Source organism: Lissotriton helveticus, chromosome 6 (assembly GCF_964261635.1).
Source record: "Lissotriton helveticus chromosome 6, aLisHel1.1, whole genome shotgun sequence".
Lineage (NCBI taxonomy): Eukaryota > Metazoa > Chordata > Amphibia > Caudata > Salamandridae > Lissotriton > Lissotriton helveticus.
The window spans coordinates 887,071,782-887,092,456 of NC_136067.1; the positions used below are offsets into that span (position 1 = coordinate 887,071,782).

General features: G+C 40.3%; 1 protein-coding gene across 1 annotated transcript in view; it reads right to left on the reverse strand.

Moving 5' to 3' along the window:
• Window positions 1–20,675, reverse strand: part of LOC144761576 (G-protein coupled receptor family C group 6 member A-like) — a 56,928-nt gene that overhangs the window by 25,271 nt on the left and 10,982 nt on the right. The window contains exons 2-4 of the mRNA XM_078646874.1: window positions 15,182–16,045; window positions 2,389–2,601; window positions 906–1,023 (exon numbers count right to left, since the gene is read on the reverse strand). Of these exons, the coding sequence (XP_078503000.1) occupies window positions 906–1,023; window positions 2,389–2,601; window positions 15,182–16,045 (1,195 nt within the window). The remainder of the gene's footprint in view (window positions 1–905; window positions 1,024–2,388; window positions 2,602–15,181; window positions 16,046–20,675) is intronic.

Genomic DNA, 20,675 nt, shown 5'->3' on the forward strand with positions numbered 1-20,675 from the left:
GTGATTTTTGCATTCCACTTTCCTTAAAGGAAACAAGTCTGCATTAAAGAAAAAAACGAAATACTTTTTGCCCTGGACCACTGCCCACTCCCAAACAAACCTTTTTTTTATTCACAAAATGAAAGAGGTCCCACATAGATCCCGATCAATTTCCAAATGGGTTACCACATGCTTTGATGACTAGTAACCTACAAATGATTTGCGACTGAAATTGTCCTTACAAACTATCAATATATACAATGGTGAATCAGAATATTGAAGTAATACCCTAAACAAGCCTCTTCCAAATTATGATTTGTAATACATTTCTAAACCGATTTTGTGGTTTGGGAACTAGTTACTAAATACTAAAATGTTTTTAGTATGTTTGTGCAAGACATTTAGAAGTCACAAACTATGTGATTTAGAAAATTGCGGGCTTGCTCTGTAACCACTAAATTGGTCTGTACATCTGGCTTCCCTAATAGACCTGATTTATGTGTGTGTCGTCTGATTCAGGTCTCCACCCTCCCATGCTTCATCCATATAACTAAAAATTGAAAATCATTCTCACTAAATTATAGAGTGTCATTCTATACTAATAACTGTCTGGGACCTACACAGAAAATGCCCAAAGTCCTATGACTATCCTGAACTGTGCAGTATCTTACTGTTTGGGTGACCCAGAGCTCACTTGAGGCAAGTTCTCACATGACAAGTCTTGGTTATGTGTACTAGGTTAACAAAGCATAGATTGCAACATGTTTTTACCATTGGAAACATACATTAATTGATACAGAAATGTTCTTTATAAAATATTTAGGTTAATATGAAATAGCCACTACATTTCACCACAATTATTTAGGGGAACAGGTGGCCACCAAAATGATAAAATACCAAAATGTATTGCTCTTCACCATACTTACCAGAGCCATTAGAGTAGTATCCTTCTGGGCAAAGTGTGCATATATAGCAACAGCTTGGGATTGAATGTTGTTTGTATTGGCCAGGCCTGCATGGTGCAGAGCAATTAGAAATTGGAATCTGTAGGATAGAAATACATTCACAATAAATATAAATAAAACATGTGTAAATCCCATTTCTCCATTGTTCCTTTATGTACTTTATTACATTTTTTTAATATATATATGAGCGGCTTTAAATGGAAGTTGGATCAATATGCCTGTTCCTTAAGCATTTTTACAGAAGATAAATATTGTACAGGCAGCATGTCTATGTATATATATCTATATTCTATCTATCTATCTATCTATCTATCTATCTATCTATCTATCTATCTAGCTAGCTAGCTAGCTGTCTATCCATCTATCTATATGTAAAAAACATCAAGATGGTGTTTGATTGTGCCACAATTTTGACATACATTTTGAAAGTTAGCTCTCTAGTTGATTAGAACTCTGTGGAGAACCTTCACAGACAAGTAACTTGAAGTACATTGTCCCAAGCTACATTTCTAAAAGCATTGTTACACTCGCTTAGTTCAAACTTGTAATTATTTTGCCAGGTTACCATTCATGCAGAATCTCTGGGCTTGGCTTTCAAAGGTCTCTTCAAACTTCTAAGTTCCTGGGAACATCCGCTAGCAAACCATTTAGATGCAGGCTTGGCTTTAGCTACAGGTGGCAAGCTTTAAAGATCAGAAGCTTTCTGACAAATACTTGAATTCTGCACAGGAACAATGTTTTTTCGACCTGCTGTAAGCTATGCAGCATTTATGGATTTGTTATACTTTATTTGCACACATTTCAATTTTTTCGAATACGTTTAGGGATGAAAAATGTGTAGACAAACTCATTAAAAATGTTTCTGAATATCCACAGAATTATAACTGTAGGTGTGTACCACATATCCATTCTCCACTCCCTTGCTCCTCCCATTGAGCACTTATGTTCCCACCATCAAATTTACGACAGTGGAAATTCTACTGCATTTATGGTTTTCCACCATCATAATCAGGTTAGCTTGTGAATTAGGATATGGAATTTACATTGGTTTATTCACTTTTTCTGCACCCAGGTGACAAGTATGAACAGAAAAAATAATATGAATCTGTCACACAAAAAGTAACAATTGTTCTGAAACCCTACAGAAATATATACTAGGGAACAGTGTGTTTCTACAAGTAAAATAGATTCTCATCCAATTTTCCTAGAATATGGATTAATCAAGTCTGTCACTACTTCCAAAATAAAGTTTAAGTTTACCTTTTTGAATAATAGCAGAATATATTTTCACATTTATTTTGCCAGTAAGATCTTATCTATGCAGTATCATCATCTAGGACTTAGCCTAACACAGTTCTCACACTTCCACCTTTCACTTACTATTCAAACAGAATATGTGACTTGCATGTGAACATATAGATGCCAATCACTTTATTGTACTTACTTTGTTATTCTCTGTGTTCCATAGAATAGGACTGCCACGAAACTCCACATTCTTCTTCAGCAAACTATATTCCCCAACAATCGTAAGCTGTACAGAGCCTTTCACCAACTGCCAGTTCATCAGGTCATATCCATTGATGGAGTCTCCATTTTCTTCAAAATAAAAAGGTCCATCTACTTGAGAAAAGTTCACTTGCCTTATTTTACTGAGTAACTAAAAAGGGATCAAATGAAAGGAATATGAGTAACTATCACAAAGTACTATTCACCATGTGCAGGATTCCATTCTTTACATTGTGGAGCCCAGTCCAAAGTCCAGACTTTTACCAACGGGAGTCTGTGCAAGATAGTGGTTCTCCTAGACTTCAGAGCACAGGCTGTGAACCATCTCACTATATCCTTAACACCATTGATAATATTTCAACTAATTTTTAAACTAAAATTCACTTCAATATGATGATCCATTTCCTGTGGGTACATTCTTCCACATTATTTCATTAACAAATATGTTCTTTTTCCCTCATTAGCGAAATACTTAACAATAGTCTACTCAACAATACTTAAAAGAAATATTTCATTTATATTTTGGAAATGTCATTGTGCAAAGATTTCTATAGAAGTAAAGTGGTTCATGTTGTGACTAGCATTATCTGCATGGTGGCTATCAGCCATTCTGTCTGAGATATAATCTACCTCTAAAGAGACCCTTATCAATTCTCCTGAAGGTAAACCGAACCTTAATGTACCATGGATCTCAAGTGGGGAAGTAACTTCTGGAGGGTGTTTGGGCTGAGACACCGGCCAAATAAATGTAATCTTGCCTTGAAAGTTGGGTCTGGGGGGCCTGAGTTGAGTTTGATAAGTCTGTGTTGCTTTTTCCATCATTCTCATTTCACTAAGAGGTTTTAATGTGTTCATTTATTGAATCGAGACCTGAAATATATATATAGTCTACTAGAAATGTAGTTTGAGGGCATAATGCCCAGCTAATTTCTCATGCACTCAAGATCTGCAAATACTTCCTCCCACAGATGGAAAAGCTTTGGGCCAGAGGTAGATTCATTGGTGTTCTCAATTGAGCTGCAAGTGGGTGACTAATGTAAGGTAATAAACACCTTCAAAGTCTTACCTTTCTGGGCGTTCACAAACTTTTCTAGTGTTTTTGACACTCAAGTTTGCAACTACTATCAGTGCTAAATATACTGGTATGAAAACTGTTCAAACATCTCCGTACTACATAGGGCTGCATGGAAAAGGATTTGACAACCAGGAAAAATATAGTCCTGCTGGAGAAACAAATATCGGGGACCTATGACATGTAAATCCCAAAAAAGCACAAATGTACTCAATTATTTTAGTGATTCTACATTTAAAGTGTCTAAATTGACCCAAGTAAATGCAAATGAAAATCCAGTGTTACATCAAACAAACTCAAGAGGCCATAAATGGGAAACCCTGAAGTCCTAGGAACTACGGTAGTCAATAGTACAAGGAGACAGTGGTTCACTCAGAGGAAGCCTTTAGTCTGAACTCTCTTGGCATAAACAATCAATATTCACATGCAATATAATTATTTATTGTCATTTTTACAGCTCATCGATTCAGTGGATGATGCAGTTAATGGTACATATGTGAATACATTGTGTGTACAATAGATTTAATCAAGAGAGAGGTAGGGAATCCAGCACCAATCAGACAACTGTTGTTTGGTGGTGAAGTACATTGATTTGGTTCTGTGGTTTGTTTATCCACAAATGTGGATATACATTCTGGATTTTTGGACCTGGTGGCCACTAAATTCACAATTTTCAAATGAATGATGAGGTGCTACCAACTACTTCTGATGAAGACCCTTTTAATATAGACTATAGGAGTTGAAACATTGACATTCATGACATTTGGACCCCAATTTATTGTTATGTACCCAAACAGTACTCTAACTATGAGTCAAAACTGGAACTAATTTTGTGAATCAGTGCTCTTTGTTTTAGATCTGCTCATGAATCACACTCAGTATGCTATTTATTCACATATGTCACTCTCACTGCGCCATCAACCACTGGAACACCCACAATACAATTGTTGAACTGTAAACATAGACAACAGCAAATTCTGCTATTATATTGTGGGTGCATGTTGATTTTTCATGCCAATGAGGCTGGGGGCTTTCCACAGGGGAGTCATTGTTTCCTTGTATTACACTGAACAAACTGGAAAAGTTTCTAAATGGATTCAAAAAGGCCTCTAGTAGCTGTAGATAAATAGTTCTAGATACTGACTATAAGTTCACCACATGTGCCATTTTTTCACAGTAATAAGTGTAAATGCTGTTGCAGTGGATCATTGCTATTTTTGATATGCTATTAATTTTCATCCCTATATCCAATTTTCTTCAGGTTTGTGTCATTTAAGTCATTAGCCTTCACTTTAAGCTGGTTTAGGAATTTTTACTTATTTCCAAAACTGTATATGTAATTTTAGTATTGGTGTTCATGTACCACATGCAAGTTTCTCTGAGGACGACCTTGATGACTGTGCCAAGACAAGGATTGCTTACAGAAACCTGTTCTCTTACTAGCAATACATTGTTTTGACACTCTGTGTGCCCAGCCAGAACATGTGTACAATCTCTCTATCAGTATGTACAAATCCTTATTCCTACAGTGGCCCCTGGTCCAAGCTACTCATACTTTTTTAACTCGTCTCCAAATTAAATCTTCTATGCAGTATGTGTTTTGTTCACTTGGTACTCATTTGAACCCTTCATAAAATTTGCCATTGAATGTAGTCTTTATTTAAATGTGGCTCACTGTCAACTCAAATTCATGATTTGGGAAATGGTGGACACAAGCTAAGGAAGAGCCAACCACAAGTTCCTCCTTCAAAAAGAGAATTGTGGGATAAAAAGATTGAACACACTAATGCCAAATGGCCTAAATGATAGGATGGAATTCAGTTGCTACCTTTAACTTGTATGGGGTTCACAAATGTATAACCTTCTAGATTCTGCTGTCCAGCTTTTCTATCTTGTCATTTAACAAACGGATTATATGTTTTTCTTTAGCAGTGTTGCACATTTCAAGATGGCTGCCATCATTGTGTATTTAGGAATACTTACTGTGATATTAGCTTCACACACATCATTTTATTTACATTTTTTTATCCGAATTCTCACTAGGTTCACTAGAATTTCATGGTGGGTACTGTTCACCTTAATTCAAGTAGGCTGTCTTAATGTTTAGTCACTTGTTTTGTTATTTGCATGATCAACACTCTGCAGTAGATGCTAGGTAACCCTTTGCAAGATGGCCCCCACGCTCTAAGATTGTCCTTTATCTAAGTTTAGGCATCTGGAAGTTTATCATATACTTTGCTTAATGAAGTAGCTGATCTAATTCATGTTTGAATCACTTTGACACCTCTTTTTTGACCAGAGATTCCCGTAAGTGAACCACTATTGCATGTTGAACATACCTATATTCACCATGAGGCGTTCTTTTCTTAAAAGGTTTTCTTGATTCTCTATTTTATTCATTGTAACATCACATTTCGGTTTTTGCAGTGTTCATTTGGATTTAAAGATTGTTTGTCACGTTTGAGCCGCCTGATTACAACATGGGATACAACTTTATTTAAAAACGAGAGTGCATGTTTTTTATACGTGACTTCTGCTATTTCTCATTTGCTTATCCAGTTTTGCTTCTGAGCATGTTTCACTTGTATGTATCCCGGAGCAATTTCACAAAGGTATATTTTTAATAGTTCTGAACCTCTGGATACCAGCAGACACATCTGTTGTGGTACACCACAGATTATAGCTGTGTTCTATAGAGCTTGAGCAACATTTAGCTTTTACGCTTTTTTCGTTACATAAATTTTGTAACAGGTTGACCTTTTATACCACTAGGTATATGCATGTTTAAAAGTGCCTGAGATATTGTCTGTTAAACAAATACTGGTCTTAGAGCAGGCCGGTTGGCTGTTGTTCATTATGATCCTCATTTACACATTTGTTTCAGATTGTTTATCTCTGGATGAAGGGCTACACCAGCCCGAAATGCATTGGGATTGGATGAAAAATTGAAAATCAATGTTTCCTATTCTGGAAATTTATGATGTGAATAACTTTGAATACAAGTTTGATGGGATGAAGAATACCCAATACCACCATTGCAAAATAAATACAGATTGAACTATGATCAACGACTCTTGATTTACAGAAATGAACTTGATGCAATCCCTTTTATAAGGACACAAGGCAGTGCAATAGGGGATGAACCCCAGTTGGGGAACGCTACTTTATTTTATTAATGGTGTTTCACACTCAAGGATCAGAGAGTGAAAACCTTTTGCACGCCATAAAAGGAGCAAGATTCAACTTAAGTTTGGAATATCGAGGAGTGCGTGATCCTTCTCACCTGTGATTGATTGCTTTTATGATCAATGAACACTGCACACAAACATAATTGTTCATATTATCTTACAAAGATATTTCAAATTTGACGGATTCAAAAGCAGACATGTTTGCTTTTGTGGATAACAAGGCCACAAGAATATATGCTCTTATCCAGGACTAAATAACAATACTATCCAACACAGGCAATATACAAAACAACATCAAACAATTGATATACCTCACTAAAAAGGAAATAAATCAACAACTGCAAGCTAGTATCATCATGTTGAAAGAATCCCCAGGGGATTAAGGATTCCACTAAAACCTTCCTTGTGTACAAATAACTCCATATTCATTAAAAGATGGTATGCCATACTTAAAAAGTGTTCACTAGACCTGATATTTTTAATTGTGGGCGAATTTTCTAAAATTCTGGATGACCTCACCAAAGAAATAGATCAAATAAAGACTGAATTATCATCAAAATTGGAAACGGAAGAGTTTTCTAACACATTAGTTGACATTAACCTACAATTGGCCAGTGACGCTCAAGAAATCAAAAATCAGAAAATGTGCATGTTTAAACGTGAAACGATTGAGTATAAAATTGGAGAAGTGTACAGTTCAGCAGAAATGTATTCAAAAAGAAGACAAAATAAACCATATAGTCAAAGCACTGACTCAGAGACCTCTTCTACGGATAGTGAATCACAGGCAATATACAAAACAACATCAAACAATTGATATACCTCACTAAAAAGGAAATAAATCAACAACTGCAAGCTAGTACACTAAAAGTATCATCATGTTGAAAGAATCCCCAGGGGATTAAGGATTCCACTAAAACCATCCTTGTGTACAAATAACTCCATATTCATTAAAAGATGATATGCCATACTTAAAAAGTGTTCACTAGACCTGATATTTTTAATTGTGGGCGAATTTTCTAAAATTCTGGATGACCTCACCAAAGAAATAGATCAAATAAAGACTGAATTATCATCAAAATTGGAAACGGAAGAGTTTTCTAACACATTAGTTGACATTAACCTACAATTGGCCAGTGACGCTCAAGAAATCAAAAATCAGAAAATGTGCATGTTTAAACGTGAAACGATTGAGTATAAAATTGGAGAAGTGTACAGTTCGGCAGAAATGTATTCAAAAAGAAGACAAAATAAACCATATAGTCAAAGCACTGACTCAGAGACCTCTTCTACGGATAGTGAATCTAAAAAATTTCAAAGAAGGTCAGAAAAAAAATTAATTCTAGTAAAGAACCAACTATTCAGGATACTGAGCAAACTTAAACATCTGGGGTGGCTTTTTTAGGGAGTGGCTCAATGACCAATGACGAACACAAAGGGGAAAAAGAAAATCCAGAATCAAAAATTGTTTCAACGTCGATCAAGAAAAAAAAGGGAACTAAATCATGAAGGAAAATCACTTGGTAATAAACATTTCCACTGACAAATTTAATCAGGTTGAAATTAAAACCTTACAAAAAGGTACATCTTTTGTTCTTACCTGTTGTCAGGAATGCAAACTGCACAGGCGGTTTCAGTGCCTGCGTCATTTGTCAACATCCTAGGGGTCTCCATACAAATCATTTTGCAGTCAGAGCCAAAGCCACAGACATCATCTGCGGTGTCCCCCAGGGCTCATACCTCAGCCTGACGCTGTTCAACGTCTACATGACCCCCCTCGCACTAGTGGCCCACCATCACGACCTCAACATCATCACCTACGCCGACGAAACCCAGCTCATCCTCTCCCTCACCATGGACCCACACACTGCCAAAGCCAACCTCCACAAAGGAATGAAGGCCGTCGCCGACAGGATGAGGAGCAGTCGTCTGAAGCTGAACTCAGACAAGACGGCGGTCCTCATCCTCAGATCCACCCCCTAAGCCTGGGACGACTCCTGGTGGCCGACCACACTGGGAACAGCACCAACGCCCACCGACCATGCACGCAATCTAGGATTCATCCTCGACTCCTCACTCTCCATGTCTAAGCAGGTCAACACCGTCTCCTCCTCCTGCTACAACACCCTCCGCATGCTCCGCAGGATCTACAAGTGGAAACAAGAAGAACGGTGACTCAGGCCCTCGTCAGCAGCAGAATGGACTATGGAAACGCATTCTACGTAGGAATCCCAGCCAAACACCTACGATGACTACAAGGCATCCAAAACGCCTCTGCCCGACTGATTGTCAACATCCTCTGCAGCAGCAACATCACCCCCACCTGAGGAACCTACACTGGCTCCTCATTGACAAGAGGATCACCTTCAAGCTCCTCACCCACGCACACAAAGCACTCCACAACACCGGACCAGCCTACCTGAACAGCAGACTCAGCTTCCAACCCCCACCCGCCAGCTCCGCTCCGCCAGCCTCTCCTTTGCCGCCATCCCCCGCATTCAACAAACGACCTCTGGGGGCAGATCCTTCCCCTACCTCGCCGCCAAGACCTGGAACACCCTCCCTACCCACATACGGCAGACCCAAGACCTACTCATCTTCAGAAGACTCCTCAAGACCTGGCTCTTCGAGCTGTAGCAGCACCCCCCCCCCCTCAACCCAGTTTAGTCCTAAGGTACTAAAGGTGCTACTTTCGCAGTCTCAAAGTTTTGATCCTGGCTGGCCAGTGACAGTAGAAGAGTAGCTTTGTCTCTTTCTTTTCTCTCTTTGTAGTCCAAATTTCTTCCCTCTTGGGTCACCTGCCATTGCTCAAGTTTACTCCATCAGCGCTGAGAGGTAGTTCTAGGAGGACTAGGAAATAGTCATTGCCCCTGAGACGGTCCTGGATTTCAGGTGAGTTGCTGGACTCACACGTAACACCTAGCATACTAACAGTTTAGAGTTAGAAATCAGTCTGTTTAAATTCATGCGGAACTTACGCCTAAGGATTTTTTTTTTTAAATGTTGTTAGCGATCAAGCCAGAAGCAAGGTTTGCACCTTAAAAGAATTAAGACTCAAAAGTACATTCATGGCCCGAGTCAGCCACAACATTTTGGATTCCATTGAAATCTTGATAAAACAAAAAAAAATCTAAACATCGTAATCTTACCTGGAAGGAATTTGAAATTATCGAAAACATGGCACATAATCCTGATTTAATGTGCCAGAAAGCTGATAAAGGGAGCACTGGTTATTATGGACACTTTGTTCGATAAGGGAAGCATGGATGAACATGTCTCCGACATTCAGACATACTCTAAATTGGATCACAACCCAACTAGAATTCTTGCCAATACATTAAAGAACTTCTTAGATAGTGCCATTAACAATGTCTCAACAACAGAAGAAGTCAGATGTTTTCTCACACAAGAAAATCCTAGGAGCCTCAATATATATATGCTTCCTAAAGTACACAAAAACTTAAACAACCCTCCTTTTAGGCCGATAGTGTCAACAAAAGTTAGTCTTCATGAACCCGTGGGAAGGTTCTTGGACATATACTTGCAACCCTATGCCCAAAAGATGACCACTTACATGAATGATACAACAGATTTTCTACTGAAAATAAATTAGACTAATATTGACACAGATGAACAAATTCTACTATGTACTATTGATGTGAAAAAACTTTATATTGCAATTCCCCACGATTTGGGCATTGAAGCTATTGAATATTTTTTAATCCATTCAGAGTTGGAGAATGACTTTAAAGTATTCTTAATGGAACTCTTACAATTCACACTGTATCAGAGCTATTTCAGTTGGTGTGATCAATTTTACTTTCAATAAACAGGAACATCTATTGCGCAGCTCCAGCATATGCAAATTTTTTCATGCACAAATTTGAAATGGGCCATATTCTTAATAAAGATACCTGGAAAACGAATGTCATACTATTTGTGAGATACATTGATGATATATTCACCTTATGGAAAGGGTGAAAAGAGGAATTAATAGTAGCGTTTAATGGCCTTAACACCATCAATAGGAGGATACAATTTATTTATGACTTCAATAGTACAAGCATTGTATTCTTAGATGTCCTTATCTATCACATAGGAGAATAACAAACTAGAAACAAGCATTTATAGAAAAGAAACAGATCGCAATAACCTGCTTCATTATAACAGCTTTCACCAAAATAAATTGAAGAACCATCTACCTTACTCACAACTATTAAGGGTTAAAAGAATAGTTTCTAATGCAGAAACTTTAGATGAACAAGTAGATAAGATGATTAACAAATTCAAGAATAGAGGATATACCCTGATGCTTTTGGATGAAGCTAAAGGTTGTGTGCTACTAATACACAGCAAGAATTACTTGCTCCCACATGGAAGAAATAGCAAAACAGAAGAATGGTCCGAATTGCCAAATTTTCCACCAGGAGCACGCAGTGAAGGAAATCCAGTGTTCAATGCTTCAAATCGAACCTGATTTTAGAGGGATTTTTTTAGAAAAAGCACTGTTCAACTATGAAAGAGGGAAGAACGTAAAAGAAATGCTTTTACGAAAATCCATTCTAATGTTGAACAAGACATACAAAAGGACTGTCCCTTGTTTCAACTGCAACAAGTGCAACAGTATCATTAGAGGCTCATGCATTCATCATCCCAGGAAAGGAAATACAATAGACCTAAACGTTAAATACCTAAATACTTAATAGCACCATTGAAAAATAGATAAAGATTGAACTTTGATCAACAACTCGTGATTTAAAGTAATGAACTTGATACAATCCCTTTTATAGACACAAGGCAGTGCAACAGGGGACAAACCCTTGTTGGTTTGTGACGCCATTCCGGTGGGAAAAGATGCCCTTCATAAAATAAGACTAAAATAAACTCAAGGTAATGGAAAAGGTAAGTGAGACTCTCACTTTGATTTGACCAGCTATTGGTTGGAAAATAATTGTTAGGTTTTTCTGGTGGGTGTAGAAACATGGTTGTTTGGTTTATATGTCTCCTGACAATCCCATATCTTCACCCAAACTCTCCAGAAGCTGTGTTTGGATCCACTTTATTAACAGTTTTAAAATCCTGCCCATCTACTGCAAAATCCCCAATTTAAAAGCTTCACAGGCATGAACAAATTACAGTGTGTAGAGTGATTTACCTTTTCTACCTTTATCCCACAACTTTTTTTCTGAAAGAAATAAGTCCTTGTGAGGACTCTATTCTTTCAAGACATTTTCATTTTAATTTCTACTGAACAAAGCACAAAGGAGCATCTATAAAGGTGCACATCCATTGGTGGTTTACTTAAGCAAACAGTTATCTCCTTTTCATTTCCTCCAGCAAAAACAAAAGTGCTAAAGGTGAAACTTGATAAGAATGTTTGCCATCAAAGATGCCTTCTTAAATAGATAAAGTTATGCCTAGCACCTGGAGTATTTATTTTATTTGTGGTTTTATAGAAAATGCAATTGCTCATGGGTGTCTAATGCTTAAAAACAAACACATACCATAACTGAAAATCCTTCTAGAACAAATAGAGTTCGTAGAAAAACATAAATATCCTGGTTTTGAGTTGTTTCTGTAAATCTAAGTAGGTTAGGTGCAGAACATAATGTAAACAAAAACTTTTTCCAAGCTTTATGTGTTAGATACAGCAACCCTGACATGCTATACAGTTTTTGGGCACTTGTAACAGACATGCCAAAGAGTAACATTATAGACTAGATAGGCAGTTTGGGTAGCCCATTTGCTAAATAATTGAAGGGCCAAGATTGTTTAATCCTTGTGTCAAATACACTGGCTCTTAGAATGAATGTAGACTAAAGGACATCATTTGTGTGATTGTAACCCTCATTTTCTTGTCTGATTTTGCTGCCTGTAGGATTGTGTGCACTGTGCCCTGCAAAACAGACAGGGATGCGGTGTGTGTGCTTCAGCCTAGAATATGTACAATGGATTGGACACACTTAATTGGCTTATTTATTTTTCTCTAATACCATAGGAGAAGGAGCAAGACAATCACTGGAAAATGGAAGTTAAAAGTCATATGTAGGCTACAGAGTGCATTTACACTACCCACATGTATGTGTGGCTTCAATTAGCAACATTGTGCTCTTCCTGGCCTGTAGATTAAAGGGAAATCTGCCACTCACTGAGCAGAGTTGTGAACATTGACCTGTTGAGTGTGGGTATCAATCAATGCCGAACACCGCAATTCTTCCCAAGTGCGTCTGTTGGCCACTGACTGACACTGAGGAGCGGTGTCAATGCCCCTCTGGTGCATAGCACAAGAGGGATTCATTTATTCAATTTTTACCTCAGGCTGCTCAGTAAGAGCTTCCCGATTAGCCTGAGTCTTTTTTTTCATACTATAATGATGCTCAGTCTGCAGGGCGCACTGAAAGTAATACAATAAAGTTAAAGTAAAACGACTCAAGGAGCTCATTTTACTTTAACTTCATCAGTACTTGGGGGCATATCTGAGCCTCCAGAGCACTGACTGCTTTGGGAGGTGTGTTGGTGGAAAGGGACACTCCCTCCTTTACTATGGTATCTCTGCTTAGCGGATCCTTGTTTGGGACTTTTCACAGTTGGGCAATCCACAAGCAGGGACCCACCCACTAGGTGGGCACCAGGAATGGGGAATGGAAGAGTCAGTCAAGGGCTTGTGCTGCCAATAAAAAATGTCAGTCTTTCTGTCCCCCTAGGGGGCAGATGGTAGTAATAACCACGATCTGCCCCTCAGGGTTAAAAAGCCCACTAGACATCAGGAAAATGTAAAAACAAAACAGAGAAGGATGGAGCCATATCACCACACCAAAAACAAAGCAGACAGTCTTTCTGCCCCCCAAGGGCGATGGGGGATACTACTCCAATCTGCTTACTCATGGACAGAACACCCACTAGACACCAGTTTTTCTTTTTTTTTTTAAACAAATAGCGGTAAGGGCTGTGTACCATTCTCCCCACTGTGCCCCACCCCAAATTAAGATACTGACAGTCTTTCTGCCCCCCCCCCCTGGTGGTGCACACAGGGGTGATTACCCCTAAATGGGTGAGAAAGTCCTATACACATTAGGGATTGTTCTTAATATAGCGTTAGGACCCCAATCCGTCACCCACCCCAAAAACAAGGCAGACAGACTATATGCGCCTCCTGGGGCGGCAGATAGGATTGATTACCCCCAAGTCACTAGGGATTTTGTTTGATTTTTCAACATGGGGTACAGGCTGCCCACTATGTGAATGGTTAGGCCCCCCACTCCAAATAAATGTGCTGACATTTTTTCTGCCCCCCCCACCCCAGGACAGATGGGGTGATTACCCCAAATGTACTTCCACTGGGGGGGGGGCAGAAAGACAACTAGACAGCTGGGATTCCTTTATTAAACTATAAGGGTTTGGGCTACCTGCCATGGGCAAGATTATGCCCCCAGCCCAGAAACAAGAGAGACAGTCTTTCTGCCCCTCTGGTGGCGAATTGGGTATTACCCTGAATGGGGTATTAGCCTGAATATGCCCTACTGGCCCTTCCTGCACAAAAACAATTTGGGCTGTAACACAAGGACCCTTGCACCATGAATCAAGGGTGCCTGCTTTGTTTGGGTTGCTTGGTTACGAGCATTTAGTCATTCCAATCGGAGCCCATTAATCCGAGCGGACAGCTCATTTTTGGCGTTCGTTGTTCAAATTCTTGAATTTTACCGCGGATTCAGATCGCGGTTGACACCATTTCGAGGGTTGACCAACGGGCGACCCTCTGGAATAACTCACCACCTGACCGTTTCCTTTCCCCTTGTCTTGATAAAGACCCGCCGCGACCACCAATTGGGGCGCTATCAGGGTCGAAACGTCGACGCTATTACCTTGGCCAAGCTAAACTCCAGGAACTTGGACATTAACCATTTTGTTTTCCTTGGAATATTTACTTGTAAAAGACTGGCCTCATAAACGACAGAAAATACCTTGTTTTCCTCCTTTCCCCCGGTCCTTTCCCTTTGTGGTTTTATTGTAAATAATTGTTGTGTATATAAGTGTCACCATATACATTGCACTTGTCACCTTAATCACTATTGTCACTATTCACAAATTTAACGTATTGACTAGCAATGTAGTGGAATGAAGTAATTCCAGGATATTGTCTCTTTTTTCTGTTTTTAATACATATAAAAACGTTGTCTATCAGAGAGTGTGTGCTTGTTGTATGTTTTGGAGCTGTCTTCAGCCTCTACCAAAGGAATTGTTTTTGCTACCCAACAGAACCATTTTGTTTGTTAATTGCTTTGTTGCTAGGTAGCCACAGGTGCGACAGCATAGGGAGAGAGCTGGAGAATGCCATATATTAGTAGATATGGGGCTTTCAGCTACCTTCTACTCATGCAAAGCAGCAGCCTGCCTTGCTTGAATGCTAAGTAAATCTAGCCACCACGCCCGATTTAGATACAAATGGAAGTTTAATAAGAACTGTACTGTACCTGGCCAGAAGGGTAGTCAAAGTTGCTACTTATGCATTTTCCAGAGACACATAATAAGCTCTGCAAGCCATGTGCTATAGCTGTCACTGCCAAATAGGCACCATACGCAGTGCCAGGTTCAATGTGTTGCACTAAAAAGTCATCATTTGTGAATAATACATTGTCTACAGTGCAGGCCAATGTTGATTTGAGTTTCACTGCATCCGAAGCATTGCAGGCCTGCGGAGAAGTCTGCGTCTGCATGCACTGCTTATACCTGAGGTACTCTTCGCTGCAGCCAAATCGCGCCTCTTTATACTCCTCAATAAATGTATTAAATACATCAGGACGGGGGTTCATATTTTCAACATATTGATCAAAACCGTCAATCATGCCTTTTTTGAAGGAAAACCCAAGTACAGTCCCTACTTTGGTGACACCTGGCAGAGAAGTGACTTCTCTGGAACCAGACCAGGCATCGCTCGCAATCCAGGTTCTTTTTATTCCATGCTTGATGAATTCACTGAAGAGTGGAAGAACAACTGTGTTTTTTGCAATCACAACCACAACTTTTGCAGAAGAATTTAGCAGCCTGCCAATGATGGCATGTATACTATCAGCCATTTGAGGGTGCCCCAAATCTGAGTGTATCATCTCTTTGAATGCAATGCAGATTGATTCGGCTTCTATATCATCTGAGGCACTTTGCAGCGCGGACCGTCCGTAGTCATCGTCGCTGGCGATCATTCCCACCCAGTTCCACTGGAACACTCTGATGAGCTTGGCCAATGCCTTTGTTTGGTAGACATCACTTGGAACTGTGCGCAGAAATGATGGGAACCTCCTTTTGTCACTGAGTGTAGCTGCAGATGATGCATGGCTGATCTATTTGAACAAAAAAGATCTCATGTAAACAAACATGCACCCAGCAGCAAACTACCACCCTGTAAACAAGGTATTCAAAACCAAAGCTTTCAACCTTTAGAGAAAGTTCTGTTGCCCAAATGTCTACTCAGTACATCAAATCTGCAAGGAGTGGAGTCTACTTAAAGGTAACTGAAAACACACATCTTGTAAGGAAGAAACTGTGCTGATCAACTGTGGCTCTGTGTGTCTGCCAAATGTTTGCATCTTCATGCTTCTTTGGGGGGATGTTTGCTCTCACCTGTGCCCACTAAAGGCCCTGGGACCCAGAGAGAAATTTCTTCAGATATCCACTGCTGAGTTTGATTCTCTCGTCATACTAGCCAGAAGACGAATTCACAACTCTATGGTGGCTCTGCTTTTTACAGAGCAATGAAGTTACTTTACCTGCCGATGCGCTAAGACATAAGTAACCTGATGGAAGTAAAGCACAACAAGCATTTGCAATGCAATAGGTCTCGCATTTACACAAGTTTAAGCTATTGGCACTGTAAATGACAATTCCTTTTATTTATGTTTTAGGAACCAAAACATAAATAAAAGGCATTGTCATTTACAATGCCACTATCTCAAACTCGCGTAAATGCAAGACCTATTGCATTGCAACTGCTTGTTTTCCTGTGGCCTCCGGTACAGATCCAGCGCTTCCACTCCCAGCAACTGTGTGTATAATGACTGACGCAAATTTCCCAGAAACACTCCTGGATTTTTTATCAATTCCATTTTTACATAAGCAAACATATACACTGGGAACCAAAACCAGCCCTGGCAAAGTGCTTGGCCTGGCACCTGGAGGTGAGGGGGGGACGGGGACGGGGGCAGGGGGGCAGTTGGGGGTGCGGCCGAACTGTTTGCCAGGGCCGGTTTCGGACGATTTTTTTTACAGGGGTTGATATTGCAGCTATGCTGCCAAAACGGCCCTGTAACTAAAACGCCCCCCAGGGGCCCAAAACCAGCCCCCACCCTGGCGGCCCACCAGGGAAATGCCTGGTGCGCGCTACGGCCAGTCCGGCCTGAACATTCATGTTTATATTTGCTCACGTGAAAATCCCCGATCAAGTGCAACTGTATGGCTATTTTTTTTCCATGGAGAAAATATTTTACAACGTGGTGAAGCCCCTTTCCCCTATATTCACACCAATTCTGTGGATGTTTCCTCCAGATTCCCACCATGAACAACAAATATCAATATTATTAATAAAAATGGAAATAACGACTAAGGTCTGTAAGTCCGTCAGCAGGCGCATAAGTATACTAAAAGCTCCTGGTCATTTGTTTTTTTCAAGTTAACGGTTTCTTTCTCTACATAATGGGTGTTGTTAGTTGAACAAATAATTAAAACAGATCAACGGCTGCTTTTTTCAGAGAAGAAAAGCAGGCCATCCCACTGCCGCGCAGAAGAACCGCGTAGAAACGAGGGTCCTTAGATTGCATAGTGAGTCACACACCCTCAGAGAGTAAGGTATCACTAGCTGACGTCATCCGACATTCACAGCAGCCTCCACAAAACAAGGCCATTCCTGCCCTGCAAATAACTGAACAGAGACAATCTATGCACTTGAGATTGAAGTTGCCCCCCATCAACCATGCATTACATCAACAGCTAACGTCACCTACGTGGAAGAACCTCTGCTCTGCACGCAATCCATCAGCATCATGTGCATCTCACACAACTCGACATTTAATATGCCATCCCACCAACCACACCTAGTCACACAAATAATCTCCTCACAATCAAGACAAACTAGCTAAGCCACACACCACTCACTAGCACACGCTACTCCACTGCACAAACAGTCAAACTGATGCGTGTCAATTCACACGTACCAGTGATCCACGCTCAACACAACCCACGCCTTCCCTGAACACAGCCTAGACAGAGAACTGGTTCCCAAACATGTGTTAATGATTAAACAAATAAATACGTTTTGGGGCTCAAACTTTTCCTATGAGGCGTGTGCACTCTTCTTTCACTGACACCACCAACTTTCCCCACTGGCACTATCCTATTTCCTTAATGGTGCTGCCCGCTTTATGTGTTTCAAAAGTCTCAGAGCCCACATTTTTCGTAGGAAAAACAAAGATGCCACTAGCACTAATAGACAGAAGAATAATAACTGATTAAAGTGTGGAACAGTAGTTGTGAGTTTACCTATGTATTCGGTGTAGGAATGTGCTTGGAAACACCTGCTGGCACTATATGAAACATCTAAATAAAAGTCCTTAGTGAATATGCGGCAGTATTTATGGTGCTAAAAAAGCATCATTTATAAATGCGGAAGTAGTAAACAGTGTCTGCATTAAGGCACACTGAATACAGTGCTGGTCGCGGCTGTGGTGATGACGCACCCATAATGTATTGAGCAGGGAGGGACATACGTTGGATCATTTCTTTCATTATGATTAGTGTTTAGCGCCTCGGCGTAAATAACTTCTGCACACGTGAGGGTGCTCGGTGGCCATTTCCACAGACTGCCACTGTGCTGTTCATTTGGACTGTAGTGTCAGCAGGTGTAAAACGTGAACATTCGATGGCATCTGAAGGGCATAGGGTAAGACAGTACAAGGGTGACATTTTGGGAGTCGGTGCAGCCCGCTGGGTTTCTCCCAGAGCAGAATATTTTAGCTTGGTAGGTATCAACATAAGTAGAGATGTGGTCTGGTGACCATGTTGTGTGCACTTATCCAGGAGACCTCGGTTTGAATGTTGGCTTCTTCGCATGTTGAAATGCATGATCCTTGGCTAATCCCTATGTTTACTTCTATATATGTTTACATATTGCACACCCTGAATTTATCCAAGAAGCAATTATTATTATTTTTTTGTTTAAATATCTTTATTGGTATCACGATTGTGTACTAAATATCCAAATGTTTATAACATAATTATAACACACATCTAAAGAATAGCATTACACATTGCAACAGCTTAATGTTAATACTAGTGTACTATTCTCGATTACAAGTACTTGCATCGTATGTGAATATGTGTTTCGAGGTCTCTGTGTGCCATTGCTCACATCTTTTGCTACATCATGAGTTATAAATTGTAGTCATATCCTTCTACATCATGCTTATGACACCTCGAACCGGAACCAACATAACTATATCCAATATATGTGGTCGAGCATACAAAAACTGTCATTCGGCTATGATCAGCACTGAACTGCAAGGAAAGAATTACATAATGACAAAATAACAGAGGAAACCACTGAAGGATACCAATAAGACATATTTTCTATAACGTGCAAACTAAACTGAAACCTATAATATAAATACTGCCATCTGTGGAATACAAATAGGGGCAATCCTACATGACTGGTTATGAAGGTGTATTGTCAGTACATTACCACATAGTGGTTTGTCTAGTTGGGAGTTGAATCAGTGCGCATATCTAAGTACAATTACAAAGTAGAAAAGGGCACCTCTATGTCTAAAGATAGACAGGGCACGGGTAACCACCCACAACGGGTCAGGTGGCGTATAAGTATTCTATTCTATGTGCTCTAAAGTGTATCAGCTGAGCGGTGAATCGCTGGTGTGTCCATTACAGATCAGCAGATGGAGTATTATCTCCTTTCACTGTATCATCGTGCTGAAGGGCAGTACGTAGTGGGTCCTAGCCTTGTGCAATAGGATATTTACGGTGCCCCACCGTCTCCTCTCTGTGTATTGCCGTACTCTCCGCTTGCGCCCATATTGTGAGTGAGCGTTTCCAGCTAATTACCTCTGGGGGATCCGCATGCTTCCATTTCTTGGTTATCAGACGTTTCGCAGTGATTAAACCTAAATCTCGGAATCTCATGGTAACCTTATTTTTTTTTAATCTGGCACAGAGCCCTAGAAGGCAAACTTCCCATGACAACGGCATGGGTGTGTTCAGACTTAAGGCAAGGATCGACCACCTCCTGCCAATAATGTTGAAGGGATGCACAGGCCCATAGCATATGAAGCAGGTCCGCGTCTGGCTGCTGGCAGTGCGGGCATGCAGAAGTGGCGATATGGAAATATCTATTTATCTTGTCAGGTGAGAGGTACGTCCTCTGTATAATGTATGTTTGTATAGGCTTGAACCTAGAGTTCCTCGGTATGCACCTAGAGCCCGATAACATAGTGTCCCATTCCCTTTCAGTCCGAGGCTGGTCTCTGTCTGCATCCCATCTGACTCGGAGTCGTTGCATCGGCTGCAATGTATGTGCAAGAAGTGCCTCCATCAGCCAATGCACTCCATGCGATCCCACCCCCATTACATGTAAGTATTGTAATAGTAGATGTGTTGGTGGCTCAGCTGTTAGATCCCCCCAGGCGGATGACAAAGCCTTCATAGGGAGGTATGTAGAAGGGATTGACCTGCCGGCAACTCAGCATCTTTGGCCAATGTCTCGAAACGTCAATAGTACGCTGTCTCTAAATAGGTTGCCCAAAGTGTCTAGCCCTGCAGCATGCCAGGTCACCGGGGCTGTGTCCGACGTACCCAGTATGCCCCTTGCTGTCCCAAGCAGTGGCAAAATCGGGGTACATGAAAATGTAGCGCGGGTAAGATACAAACTCCTTTTGTAACATTTATGTGCCAGCCCCAAGTGTAATTGTG